We start from the raw sequence: 13565 nt of genomic DNA on the forward strand, positions 1-13565 counted from the left end.
CCTGCTCCAAGGACTGCTATGAGCTACGGAGTATAATCCTTTGAATACCTGCTCCAAGGGCTGCTATGAGCTACGGAGTATAATCCTTTGAATACCTGCTCCCACGGCTGCTATGAGCTACGGAGTATAATCCTTTGAATACCTGCTCCAAGGGCTGCTATGAGCTACGGAGTATAATCCTTTGAATACCTGCTCCAAGGACTGCTATGAGCTACGGAGTATAATCCTTTGAATACCTGCTCCAAGGGCTGCTATGAGCTACGGAGTATAATCCTTTGAATACCTGCTCCCACGGCTGCTATGAGCTACGGAGTATAATCCTTTGAATACCTGCTCCAAGGGCTGCTATGAGCTACGGAGTATAATCCTTTGAATACCTGCTCCCACGGCTGCTATGAGCTACGGAGTATAATCCTTTGAATACCTGCTCCAAGGGCTGCTATGAGCTACAGAGTATAATCCTTTGAATACCTGCTCCAAGGGCTGCTATGAGCTACGGAGTATAATCCTTTGAATACCTGCTCCAAGGGCTGCTATGAGCTACGGAGTATAATCCTTTGAATACCTGCTCCAAGGACTGCTATGAGCTACGGAGTATAATCCTTTGAATACCTGCTCCAAGGGCTGCTATGAGCTACGGAGTATAATCCTTTGAATACCTGCTCCAAGGGCTGCTATGAGCTACGGAGTATAATCCTTTGAATACCTGCTCCAAGGGCTGCTATGAGCTACTGAGTATAATCCTTTGAATACCTGCTCCAAGGACTGCTATGAGCTACGGAGTATAATCCTTTGAATACCTGCTCCAAGGGCTGCTATGAGCTACGGAGTATAATCCTTTGAATACCTGCTCCAAGGGCTGCTATGAGCTACGGAGTATAATCCTTTGAATACCTGCTCCAAGGGCTGCTATGAGCTACGGAGTATAATCCTTTGAATACCTGCTCCAAGGGCTGCTATGAGCTACGGAGTATAATCCTTTGAATACCTGCTCCAAGGGCTGCTATGAGCTACTGAGTATAATCCTTTGAATACCTGCTCCAAGGACTGCTATGAGCTACGGAGTATAATCCTTTGAATACCTGCTCCAAGGGCTGCTATGAGCTACGGAGTATAATCCTTTGAATACCTGCTCCAAGGGCTGCTATGAGCTACGGAGTATAATCCTTTGAATACCTGCTCCAAGGGCTGCTATGAGCTACGGAGTATAATCCTTTGAATACCTGCTCCAAGGGCTGCTATGAGCTACGGAGTATAATCCTTTGAATACCTGCTCCAAGGGCTGCTATGAGCTACGGAGTATAATCCTTTGAATACCTGCTCCAAGGGCTGCTATGAGCTACGGAGTATAATCCTTTGAATACCTGCTCCAAGGGCTGCTATGAGCTACGGAGTATAATCCTTTGAATACCTGCTCCAAGGGCTGCTATGAGCTACGGGGTATAATCCTTTGAATACCTGCTCCAAGGGCTGCTATGAGCTACGGAGTATAAATTGTCCCGTCTAAGGCTGCTGTGGACAAGCACAAATATCCTTTCTAGCCGAAGGCAACATCGTATGCTGAAGAAGAATGTGCATAACCTACACTAAGAGCATTTTAGAGTGATCAAAGAATTACAGAAAAATTCCTAAAAACTTTGTATAAAAGTTTATATAAGAGTTTTATAACAAAAGCCTCCGTAAAGTCGCCTCTATCCGTTAATGTGTTAACGGATTGATTCCATTAAAGAACTCGGTCGAGATAATCACTTTAGCTTTATTTGCAAAAACTAAATAAATAAATAAAAATTCGCTTCAATTCAAGTCACTATGTGGAATAATGGACAGACATACTAACAACACAATCCTGTAAGTCTTGCTGCATGATCCTATCAAGAATGGAACAAATCTATTTAATCGTAAGTAGGAAATAGATTTACCTCATCACTAAGTAGTTCTAGATAGGTTCTTGGCCGATATTTTTCTACCCATAATTCATTGCTTCCTTCCTCATCTTCGTCCATTGTTTCGCAGCCGGAATCTGCTTGGTCTTCCATACGTTGCCTCGTCACTTCCTCCGAAGTCTCAGCTTTGTCTAATTTTTTTTCTAGCTGAAAAATAAAATATACGTTCACATGGTGTCTACTCAAATTCCAAAATGAAATTTCGTGACTTTTTCGTGATCCTTTCTTTACCAAACAATAACACTTCCTAACATTCTCAAGAGCAAATTTGGATGCAAATAAGGCCGAATTTCACATGCATGTGATAGACAAATGCTTTGCTTGCGATTTAGAAGCGTCTAAAGCCGACCATAGACATTTTTGGTGATGAATTTTGACGTTTTATAGAACAAAATTTTCCAATCTGTGCTTATATTTGTAGATAAAAAAAAAATTCGTGACCCAAAAGCTAAATTTCTTGACTTTCATTACCATTTTCTGATTTCGTGACTTTTTCATGACTTTCGTGACATTCGTGACCGATAGACACTCTGGTTCAGTTTATTGCAGAGAATTACTCTAGGCTACTCTATTCTATAATGGATTAAATATCTGTAATCATATCTTAGATAGAACAATATTATTTAGGACATCGAAGGAAAGATGATTCGAAAACTTTCCTTTCTGTGTTAATTTTGAAGAATGTAGAATCCGAAATTTTGCTAGACTGCAGTTTGTAGTCCTTGAATGTTTCGAAAGATATTTTTGCTTCCCATTAATGAATTCCTGTATATAATACACACTTATATGAAAGAAAGAAAAAAAGTTACTGAAGCAGATGTTGGCGAAGTTTCTATTCGATTCGATTGGCATTTGTCTCTGTTCGCCTATTCCACGATAACTCTAATAGAATTTATCCAATTTTGATGAACAAGGATGGAACTTCTGTACATTGCTTCCACTTGCAGAAATGACCCCTTGTTGAAAGTTATACACGTACATGCAAAACAATTTTCCAATATAAACTATGTAAAAAATTTCAATTGTGACAATTGTGTATATTTTTCTTTATGGCATTGTCAATATTTCCCCCCTTCCCCCAATTTGGGGGTAAAATCTGCCAAGAATGGAAGCATTAATTCATTCCCCACTCCCATCCCGCAATTTTTAAGATATATTATTCCACGATATTTTTTGTTGAAAAAATGTTTGATGTTAGCGTAACATGTCGTACATTTTCTTTGAGGCTTCCCGATCATACCTTCTGCACAGTTAAATCAGTAAAGAATAAAGGAGTGGATTTACCCTCCTAGACCCCTTCCTTTCGATTTCTTTTAAAGTTCGACGATAAACTTTCTAAAATTCGATTTTCATACAATGTAATGTACATTTTCTTGGACTCTCTTCCGTAAGTCCCGGCGCTCGGGATTAAAAACAGTGCAAAATGAACAGTGAATTCACTCCTCATGTGGTACGGATACCTTCCCCCCCCCCCCCAATTAAAAATATGTTCCTGAATAATTTTCTCTACAATTGTTCGATTTTAGTATGTGTCGTGCAATTTTTTTAAGACTTCCCAATCATCTGCCGTGCATGGAGTTGAAATCAGTAAAGAATAACGTAGTGATTATACCCCCCCCCCCCATTTTATAGAAGTCCACGTTAACTTACATAAAACTCGTTCTGTTTTTCTGTTTTGATACAATATTATGTATATTTTTCCTTTGCCTCTTTTTCAGTACTCCGCTATGCTTAGAATTAAAATTAGTCAAAATGAGCAGTCCCTTAATGTGGTACGGATTACTCTAATTCAGATTAAAAAATATGTCTAATATATCTTTCGCAAAAATGAGATATTCATAAAATATGGCGTATATTTTTGAGGCTTCACCATCATTTGCACTACTTGCATTTAAAACCTTCCTTCCTACCCCCAAGTTTAAAAAACAAACACGTTCCAATGATAGCTTTCGTAAATATCATTCGATTTTAACACAATATGATACGTGTGTTTATTGAAGTTTTCATACAATGAAGCCCACTTATAATGAACTCGGAAATGGCGAATTACTGGATATTACGAACATAAATAAAATCCCGTCACACCGCCTATTTAAAACATGGAAGAAGAATAAAATTATCTTCAGATGTATTGCTATATTGCTGTATATTCTTTTTTAAACGTATCAGCATATCTAATCGTTTGTTTTTTCCGTAATTCGGAAAAATACATGAGTTTGTTTATAATGAAGTTCGGATAGAAAAAACTCATTGTGTTGGTCCCTTAAAATTCGTTATAAGTGGGTTGCACTGTATAATCCCAACTTTTGGAGTTGAAATCAATCAAATATCAAAGTTCACTTAATTCCCCTAAAGATTTAGATTTAAAAAAAAAAAAAAATCGTAAAATTACAATTTTGTCGAACATGGTCTATATAATGAAATTTAGTTGCAATGTTTAAAAATCAACATTAGTATACAGATGCTTGAACTATTAAATACTTACATACTGCTGTGCTTCCCGCCATATAGTTTGAAAGGAAGTCGTCAGAAGATTCATCGTTCTGCCTCTAATCGCTACGTTAGAAATCTGTAATTAAGGTCAGAGTGAAAATATATTAGTGTTGTGCATATAATTAGGAGGACAACATCTATGGTGTTAACTGGTATTGCTATCTGAAGTTCATAATTTATTAACTTGGATCTCTGCAATCAATTATTTTATATCAATTATCCTGTTACATAGAAGTTTCTTAACAGATTAGATAGTTTAGGGGCTGAAAGCGTTTCGAAATAATTTGTATACAACTGTAGATTTGAAAAATAAGAGATGTATGAAATGTCAGATATAACTATATAATTAACGATAGACGGACGAACACTTAGTTGAATAGTGCGGCGTTGGCAGGTCGTATCGAGTGTTTACTGATGCCAGATAATAAAGGAAGTAATCGTGGGATTCTGCTTGGATACTTACTGAAGAAGTTAGTTTTTGACCCTTACCGCAATTCACAGCTAAGTTCCGCTTCTCGAACCGCAACGCTAGAATCTACGAATTAAACGTACAAATTGGGCAACAACGCATTATGGCGTTCTGCGCAAGTTTAGTCTCTATTTCCTTAAATGTAAATTAATATTTAAATAAAATGTGAAACATTACACGAAAAACAAACAATATATCTATTTTGTAATAAGATCGTTACTTTAAAATACTTTACACATACAAATATATATTTCACAAAACGGAGCACTTCTTGTAAGATCTAACAACAAGTGCCATCTTGTCTGCTCATTGCAAAACGAATCAAATATTTTCCTTTTATTTCTTATCTTTTTCGATATCAGAAGACACAACCAAATGAATAAGTGTCATGTGTTGTAGCTGAAACATAACTTTATCTTACAGCACAATATTTAAAATATGTAACGTTTCATTGCGCAATAGTTAAGGGAACGAGCTGAAATATGTACTGACTTCCGGGTGGTGATCCACCTTAAAAACAAATTAGCATCATTGGATATTTGGCTCTTCCCAAAGCTAAAAATGGGCCTTTCCCGTTTCGCCAACGTAGAAGAGATCAAAACCAGCGCGACGTCTTAACTTCGGAAGATAGTAAAAGAAGCCTTTCGTGGGTGTTTCCACCAATCGCAGAAGCGGTGGAACAACTGTGTGTATACCGAAGGTGCCAACTTCGAAAGCGTTTAAGTAACTATATACTTATATTGTGGTAATAACAGTGTTCGAGGTGGAAAAAAGCAGAGGCGGTATGTTTCATTATGATTTTGACTCAACATACCGGATATTTAAATACTGTCTTGATCACTGAAAAAACAAAGACGGTATGTCCTCATTACTGAAAAAACAGAGGCGGTATGGCATACCACCGCATACTAGAGGTCTGCGCGGATGAGAATATCCGCATCAAAATGGGTATTTACGGATATATATCTCTTTTCTGTGCGGATAGCGGATAAAGTTGCGGATAATGTTCCCTACATTTTTTCTACCTAGAAAAATGCTGTGAATTTTCTGATAATGGTAGAAAGAGCACTAGAAACGTTCGCTCTGAATTAAAAGTTTAAAAACCAGTTGAAAAATACTAAAATCAAAATACAAGTGAAGTGTTTGAAGCTTGTAACTCAGTAACAGCAAAAGGACATAAAATGACACGAGAGAGTGGTCCTTTTATTGCTGTTTTCAATATTTTTAGCAGCCGTTTTGTAGGTGAATGACATCTCTGACCTAAACAGAAAGAAACGACAGGCCCCTTCGCTACTACTCAAGTACCGCTATTTGCTGTAAAAAAGAAAAATAATTGCCGCCAAAGCCCCTCTGATAAAGCTGAAAATTTTCAGACCATTCGCTTTGAAGAGAAAGAAATGTCTTCAAATAAAGTTTTTCTAGCCTGAGAGGTTAGGAACCAAAACCCTAATTTAAAACACGCATCCCCTTCCATAAACTGAAAACTGGTCAGCAGAATTATCTTTGCCTTTTGCGACAAATTGGAGAAGCGCGTAGGTCACCGAAATAGTAAACAAATCACATCATACGCTCATCTTTCTCTCTCCCTCTCTCTTAAAAAGAAAAAAAAAAAAAACTCTTCTTCACTGTTTCCTTTGAAGTACAGCAGATACTGAACGCACATTTGCGACCCCACAGATTTCTCTTTTCGGAGAGGTGCCACGGACCTCAAGAGGAAGTTTTATAACAGCAATTGTTTCTCTCTCTCTCTCTCTTTCTTTCTTGTGTGTATGTGTATATGTATGTATGTTCTGGGCCTCTGGTAGAGAAAGAAAGAACCACCAATGCGTTGTTTCTCCTACTCTAAATGTGTCCAACAATGAGTGGGGGCTGCAAAGAAAAGCAGTAAATTCTAAACTTCCTCTATTGCCTCTTCCGAAATTAACGGTATAGACTTCCTATTTGTATTCGAAGTTATTTTCACTTTTAGTTTCAGTAAAAGCGTGGTCGTGAAAGCTTGAGTTGATTTTGAGTTTAACATCCCGTTCAGCGAGGTTATGTGAGACGTGGACCTACTGATTAACGTGGAATCCGAACCACATGAGCTCCCACCGGGAATTGAACCCGGGTCTCCCACGCCAAAGGCGCGTACGCTAACCGCTTAGCCACAAAGGAGCTTGGTCGTGAAAGCATGCATTGTATTGCGTTGTTAGTTTCGTCACTTATTTTTTAAATTTAGTGCAATTACTGGTGCTAGTGTCAGTTCGGGATATGTGGATGTGTTTGCGGTCCTGTGATTAGTTTTTATTTCTTAATAACGATTATTTCTATTTCGCCTTTGTGTTTAGAATAAATGCCCCTTTTTTATGAGTAATGATGAAGTTTAAAACCTTAGTGATGTGCTCTAAAATTAGTCGATTGAGGGGATATTACCTACATGGCATTATTTTAGTCCGATATCTGCATTTGAAAATCTTGGGTAAGTACATAAATCGTTCATTAATTTCTAATTTGTATCTGCACGGTTTATGTTGCATTTTATTTATCGTAGTTGGTATTTGATCACGAGGAAACTGATATAATATATTGTTTCATTTGATTCAGAAAACTACATGTATTATAGAATATGTGAGTTGTATATATTTGGTACCTCATTATCTGCGGATGCGGGTGCGAATAGAGATGTTGCGGATAGAGATGCTGGGGATGCGATATTTTGTATCCGCGCAGACCTCTACCGCATACCATCTCACTTCGACCACTGGGTAATAAAGAGCTAGAACAGAATTCAGGGGAACTTTATCACTACCCCTCGCATATATAGTGTCAAGGAAAATTAACTACAAAAATCTATTATAAATGGAAGTACAGAAAAAAGAAGGTAAGAATTTTATTCATTAAACAGTAAGATTCTTCAGTAAGATTCCACGTATCCCAAAACATAGGGGCTACGACCAGCAAAACCAAAAGTTAACATATTACATGGCCTGGCCTACAGAGTAGTTCCAGATTTTTTTCGGAAGTATTAATTTGACTTCCACTTACTACTGAAGAACGTCTCAAATGGAACTTAAGAGTAATATTTATACTATTGGATATCACGCAGCTTTAGAAGTATAAATTTCTCTTACTGTTTTATAATAAGCATGCTTTAACATGCGCTATAGATATTCCCAGACGCGCGTGCGATCCTACATTTATTTAAGCTTGTTTTTCTTGCTAAAATATCACTTTCTATTTAAATAGTTTATTAAAATTATTATAATGTCTCAGAAGCAATGTAATGTGTCAGAATTTCTTTTTCAGTGTTTATTAATACGATTGGTACAATCACCTAAAAATCTTCAAAGTATGACCGTCTTGCGTCAATATATTGTCGCGTGTAGATTTAATTTACATGTAGTAATCTACGTTCGTATATAGATTTAAAATACGTAATAATTAGAGACGAAACTTTTTCGCAACAATTTTGATAATTTGTAGCATTAATTATCACAATTTTCACATTTATTTTTTTAAATGTAGCACTTTTTTTTAACACTATGGCACTTGTAAATAGTATATTTTTGGTAGTAAGGTGTACATTTCTGTTAGTAAGGTGTACATTTCTAGTAGTAAGGTAGTCTGACACAAAAATGAGGATATACCTTGATTAGGTGCACATTCTAGGTAATGTATTCACTGAAATACAGAAATTAATGCAAAAATTTAAACACTTCCTCTAACCTCATCCTTAGTTGAAGAATAATATGCAGCAATACATTACCAATAGTTCTTTTAAGTTTGTTTTCCTGTCAGTAACAATGATATTATACTTGGAAAAGAATCGCTCGGCATCAACACTGGCAAGAACCATACTGAACTTAACGAGCTGACAGCAAAAGATCTGTGGTTAACTTTTAAACTGTTTAACAATGATACAATGTTAATTTCCTTAAATAATGTTAAATCATAGAAAATGGCATCATGCCATGCAAGCTTACGGATTTTATGGAGAATTTAATTTAGCGTCGCGCACGTTTTCGGAAAAATGCAATGATTTTTAAGTTAAATAATATTGGAAATGCGCTTTTTAGTTATTATTATTATTAGCAATAATTAGCAAGAATTACACTTTTTCGTTTTCTTTCGCATTTATCGCAACTAATGCTGAATTTCACAAAAATTCGCAGTAATATAAACGTGATTTCTGGCTCTGAAACGAAAAGTTTGAGGTTTCCTGAAACATATACGGATTTTTTAAAGTTTCGCACATATCGCATTAGCGAAAATGTTTCATCTCTAGTTATAACCTGACTATTGCCACTTGAAAAAAATACTATTTTATGTTGGGTTGGTTGGCAACATTGTTAACCTTGTGGCATCACAATGTGTGTCAAACAACGTCCTCCTGCCAATATTAGCCGATTTCAGCTGTTTTTATCCATTAGTTTAAAAGTTACAAGAGCGTGTCAAGATAAATGGAACCACCCTGTATATACCGTATTTATTCGAAAATTCACTTATGCAATGAATAAAGATGCTCACCTGTCGATCTACATAGTCTTCAGATCTCAATTTCAAGTACATTCGTTCGCCAGTACATGTGATTGGAACGAAAGCAAAAGTAGGAACTCTTCGAAATAGGTATTCTTTTTGTATCTCCTCATGCTCAAACCTGCAAGATCATAAGAAAACAAAAACAAATATCAATTATATAGTTTATTTCTTCAACAGGAGTGCAGTTCGGTAAATTCTTTGAAATTCTCATGCTGGATTTAACAACAGTATCCCTTCCTCCCTCTTTTGACAGTATTTGCGGTGTTGCAATGTCTTAACACCCACTGTGTGTTTGTCTTTCTTTCTCTCCCTCTCCCAATACTATGGCTAAAGTGAAGCAGACGTCAGGCAATGGAAGAACAAGGAAGCTAATCTTGGGAACTGCCATTTCTTTTAAAAAGGAAAATAATGCAAATATGTACTTTTTCCTTTAATACAGGATTTGAATAGCTTGTGAAGAACAGACTTCTCTGCTCCCAGGGCCTCCACATTTTGCTACAATCGAGTATATATATATATATATATATATATATATATATATATATATATATATATATATATATATATATATAAGAGAGAACTATCTATGTTAAACAGCGATCTTCTAATCACTGACTGAAAGGACAACGTTTGGAACTGTGGCAACTAAGAAAATGAAATGAAATCTTTAAATTTTACGTCCCACGATTATGCCGGTTAGGCTAAAGGAGACGGTGATGATGAGAGATGAGTGAAATGGTGGAATGAAGAAATTGGGAGGAAACGGGAGAACCCCGAGAAAACCCACGAGCAGTGTTTGTTCACTACAAAGTCCACACGGCGCAAGCTGGGATCGAACCAGGGACCCCAAGCACCGGAGGTGAACGCTCTACCACTGAGCCACCGCGCCCCCTGTGGCACCTAAGGTTCCACGTGGACTTGACAAACAGCTGTCAAATGTTTGAAATGAGGGTTCTGGTTGGCCATTTATTTAGCGGGGGTGTTTTCCAAAAGTTCCCGGGACGATGACTTATTTATGGCACTAGCCACTATACGTAGAAGGCGGCATCCTTTATATACAAACTGCACTTCTATTGAGGAAATAACAATGTTACTTTATCATGTAGTATACTTGTATCAATTCAATTAAAAAAGAAATTTAATAAACAAATAGGCGTATTTTGTTACCCTAATACAACAAACTTGCATGTATTATTAGATGCTACGCATTGTAAACAATGACATATTTCAGTTTTACGTCCCACGATTATGCCGGCCAGGATAAAGGAGACGGTGATGATGGGAAATGAATGCAATGGTGGAGTGAATAAAGTGGAAGGAAACGAGAACCCCGAGGAGAAAACCCACGAAGACGGTGTTTGTTCACCAAAAAGGCCACTTGGCGCGAGCTGGGATCGAATCAAGAACACCATGCACCCTACTGCGCATTGTAGAAGCAAAAGTTTCCTTCTTGTTTTAATTAGAAATTTGTATTCGCTTATTCCTTAGCGAGGCCATGACAGCAGTGCACGTAGAGAGGAACATTGGACAGCAAAGGGCTTAGAAATAGAAAAAAATCACGACAAAATATTTAGTGCCCATTCACCAAAATTGTAATCGAAAATACAAGAATACGACTGGACAAAGAGGTGGTAATAACGAAGAAATCCAAGTACTTAAAATCAGTACTACAGGAAAATCAAATAGGGGGCGATATAAAACGGCTGAATTAGCAGCAGTTGGACAAGAGAAGCGGTAGGAGTCTTGTAACTGTATGGTAGCAATGCACCTTAAAGGAAAGATTTAGAAACAATAGTGTGACAGCCATATTATACGGATCGTAATGTTGGACGAGGGGAGGGAAGAGAGGAGCAGATGTTGCATATTGCTGAGATAAAGATGTTGCGGAGGATGTGTGCAATGACGCGGAAGAACAAAATACGGAACGAAGTGATCCGAGAAACAGTAACGGTGAGGCAAATAATGGTAAAACTGGAAGTAGACTTAGAGTGGGTATATAAGAAGACGTTCGTAATACTTAGCTCACAAGACGTTCGTAATACTTAGCTCACAGAATGGATACTATAGAATTAAAAATGGATAACCTCATGCAGGTGAGCTGCTTGCCTTCATTGCCAATACGTTACGTTGAGGCTATGAGACTGACGTTAAGTGTTTTGCTCTTGAGCTTAAGAAACAAACATATAGGCTATGGGTATGGACACAAAGAACACTGCGCCAATCTGCGTCTGCCAGCTTCGAAAATAATAATAATAAAAAAAAATGAAATAAAATCTTTCACTTTTAACGTCCCAAGATTATACCTGTTAGACCAAGGGACGCGGATCATTAAGACAAGTGAATTGTGATAGAATTATTGGTGGAATGAATATGTGGAAGGAAACGGGAGTACCCGAGAAAATCCGGACACGATGTTCTCCACCACAAACTTACTTGGCCGGGGATCGAATGAGGGACCCACGCACCAGGTGTAAGCACTTTTACCACTGGGCCACCATACCCCGATCCCTTCTACCAGCTTGGATTATAACTGCATATTTGTAAATAAAACAGCACAAAGTAAAAGCATGCTTAGAGTTGTCAGCATTTACAATCGGCACCGATTGTCTGTGCGCTGTGATTTAAGATAGATGTAGGAGTCTTGGTTGCATCTATTTTTAATATGCCTGCAATGTGGCACTACAAAAACAAATACATCATAATACACATGTAACTGATTTGATTTGATTTTGAGTTGAGTGTTCCTTTCAGCAGCAAGGCTATATGAGACGTGAACCTACAGATTTTTAATGTGGGATCCGAACCACATGAGCTCCCTCCGGGAATTGAACCCAAGTCTCTCACGCCAAAGGTACATACGCTAATCGCTTAGCCACAAGAGAGATATATAATTGACGAGTGCTGAAAGAGATAGATAAGGAACTGAAAGAGGGAGATGAATAAATATACATTACAATTTACTGTTTCCTGTATTATTACTATGTTTTTCACTCTCCTTATAGTTTTAAATCTGCTCGAAGATCACTATTATTATAATGCCGACGACTGTTTCAAAATAAATAAATAAATAAATGATGTTCTACTTTGCCAAGGATGTAATCGAAACTTATTCTGATATACTCTAAAACAATCTCATGTGCCTTAGTTTCCTCAACCACATGATATTCACCAAGTCTTTTTCTACTTTCTCTTATTGTATGAATACCAATTGCTTTTTTTCCTTAGATTTAATACGGCAATAATTACCATTTCTGCTGCTCTGGGCCATTAAAAATTGCCACCCCGTCAGTATCATTACAAAATGATGTAGAAATTTGAGACGGGAGATGAATAAAGTGGAAGTGGAAAAATATGTAAAAAATAAAGGTAAAATACCGTGCTATATACATATGCGTGTATACAGTAAATTTCTGAAATTTCCAGAACTGGAGTATGGAAAAAAGTGGTCCTAAACATTTTTAGCCGCCCCGAGCTATGATTTATGTTGACTCACTCGTAAATATAGGTCTGGGCACTATCAAGGTCTGCCGCCGCCCCGAGCCATGACCCATATTGGATCATGCGTAAACAAAAACCTGGGCACTATCAAAAATGTAACGCTCCTTATTCTAGGAAGTAGATACTCTTTCATGTAACTAGCAGGTTTTTACCTGTCATACGTGTTCTTTATGTTCAGTAGTTGGCTCTGATAATCGGAAGTAGGTTGCCTGCTTCCTTTGTGTTTGTACCCTATGACAGAGATAAAACTTAACTTTAAAAAAAATAAAAAAACTTAAAAACACATACCCTCCATCATCTCGTATTCTGTACGAGTTCAATGCTGCTAAAGGATCCTTCTGAGCTTGCACAGCCTTTCTCTGAGCAACAATTTGTTTGATCATGTCCTCATCTGAAAGCTTTGATGGACATTTCCTTTTGACCCTATCTGAAATAAACAAAACAGAACAAAAATCTTAGTCACCTTTATACTGTAAACAAGTCATTTTCTACTGGATGCACTTATGTCATAATTGTTATCTCTAGTGTCAATATTTTGGCGTGGGAGACCTGTTCGATTCCCGGTGGGAGCTCATGTGGTTCGGATTCCACGTTAATCAGTAGGTCCGCGTCTTATACAGCCTTGCTGCTGAACGGAACGTTAA

The 13565-nt window shown here is 37.4% G+C and overlaps 1 protein-coding gene across 2 annotated transcripts in view; it reads right to left on the bottom strand.

Moving 5' to 3' along the window:
• cutlet (chromosome transmission fidelity protein 18 homolog) overlaps positions 1 to 13565 on the bottom strand; it is a 107515-nt gene that overhangs the window by 77137 nt on the left and 16813 nt on the right. For both annotated transcript variants that reach the window (XM_081760534.1, XM_081760533.1), the window contains exons 4-7: positions 13210 to 13348; positions 9412 to 9541; positions 4429 to 4512; positions 1920 to 2090 (exon numbers count right to left, since the gene is read on the bottom strand). In XM_081760534.1, coding sequence (XP_081616660.1) covers positions 1920 to 2090; positions 4429 to 4512; positions 9412 to 9541; positions 13210 to 13348 — 524 coding nt within the window. The remainder of the gene's footprint in view (positions 1 to 1919; positions 2091 to 4428; positions 4513 to 9411; positions 9542 to 13209; positions 13349 to 13565) is intronic.

Source organism: Thermobia domestica, chromosome 5, assembly GCF_964235325.1.
Source record: "Thermobia domestica chromosome 5, izTheDome1.hap1.1, whole genome shotgun sequence".
NCBI classification, from domain to species: domain Eukaryota; kingdom Metazoa; phylum Arthropoda; class Insecta; order Zygentoma; family Lepismatidae; genus Thermobia; species Thermobia domestica.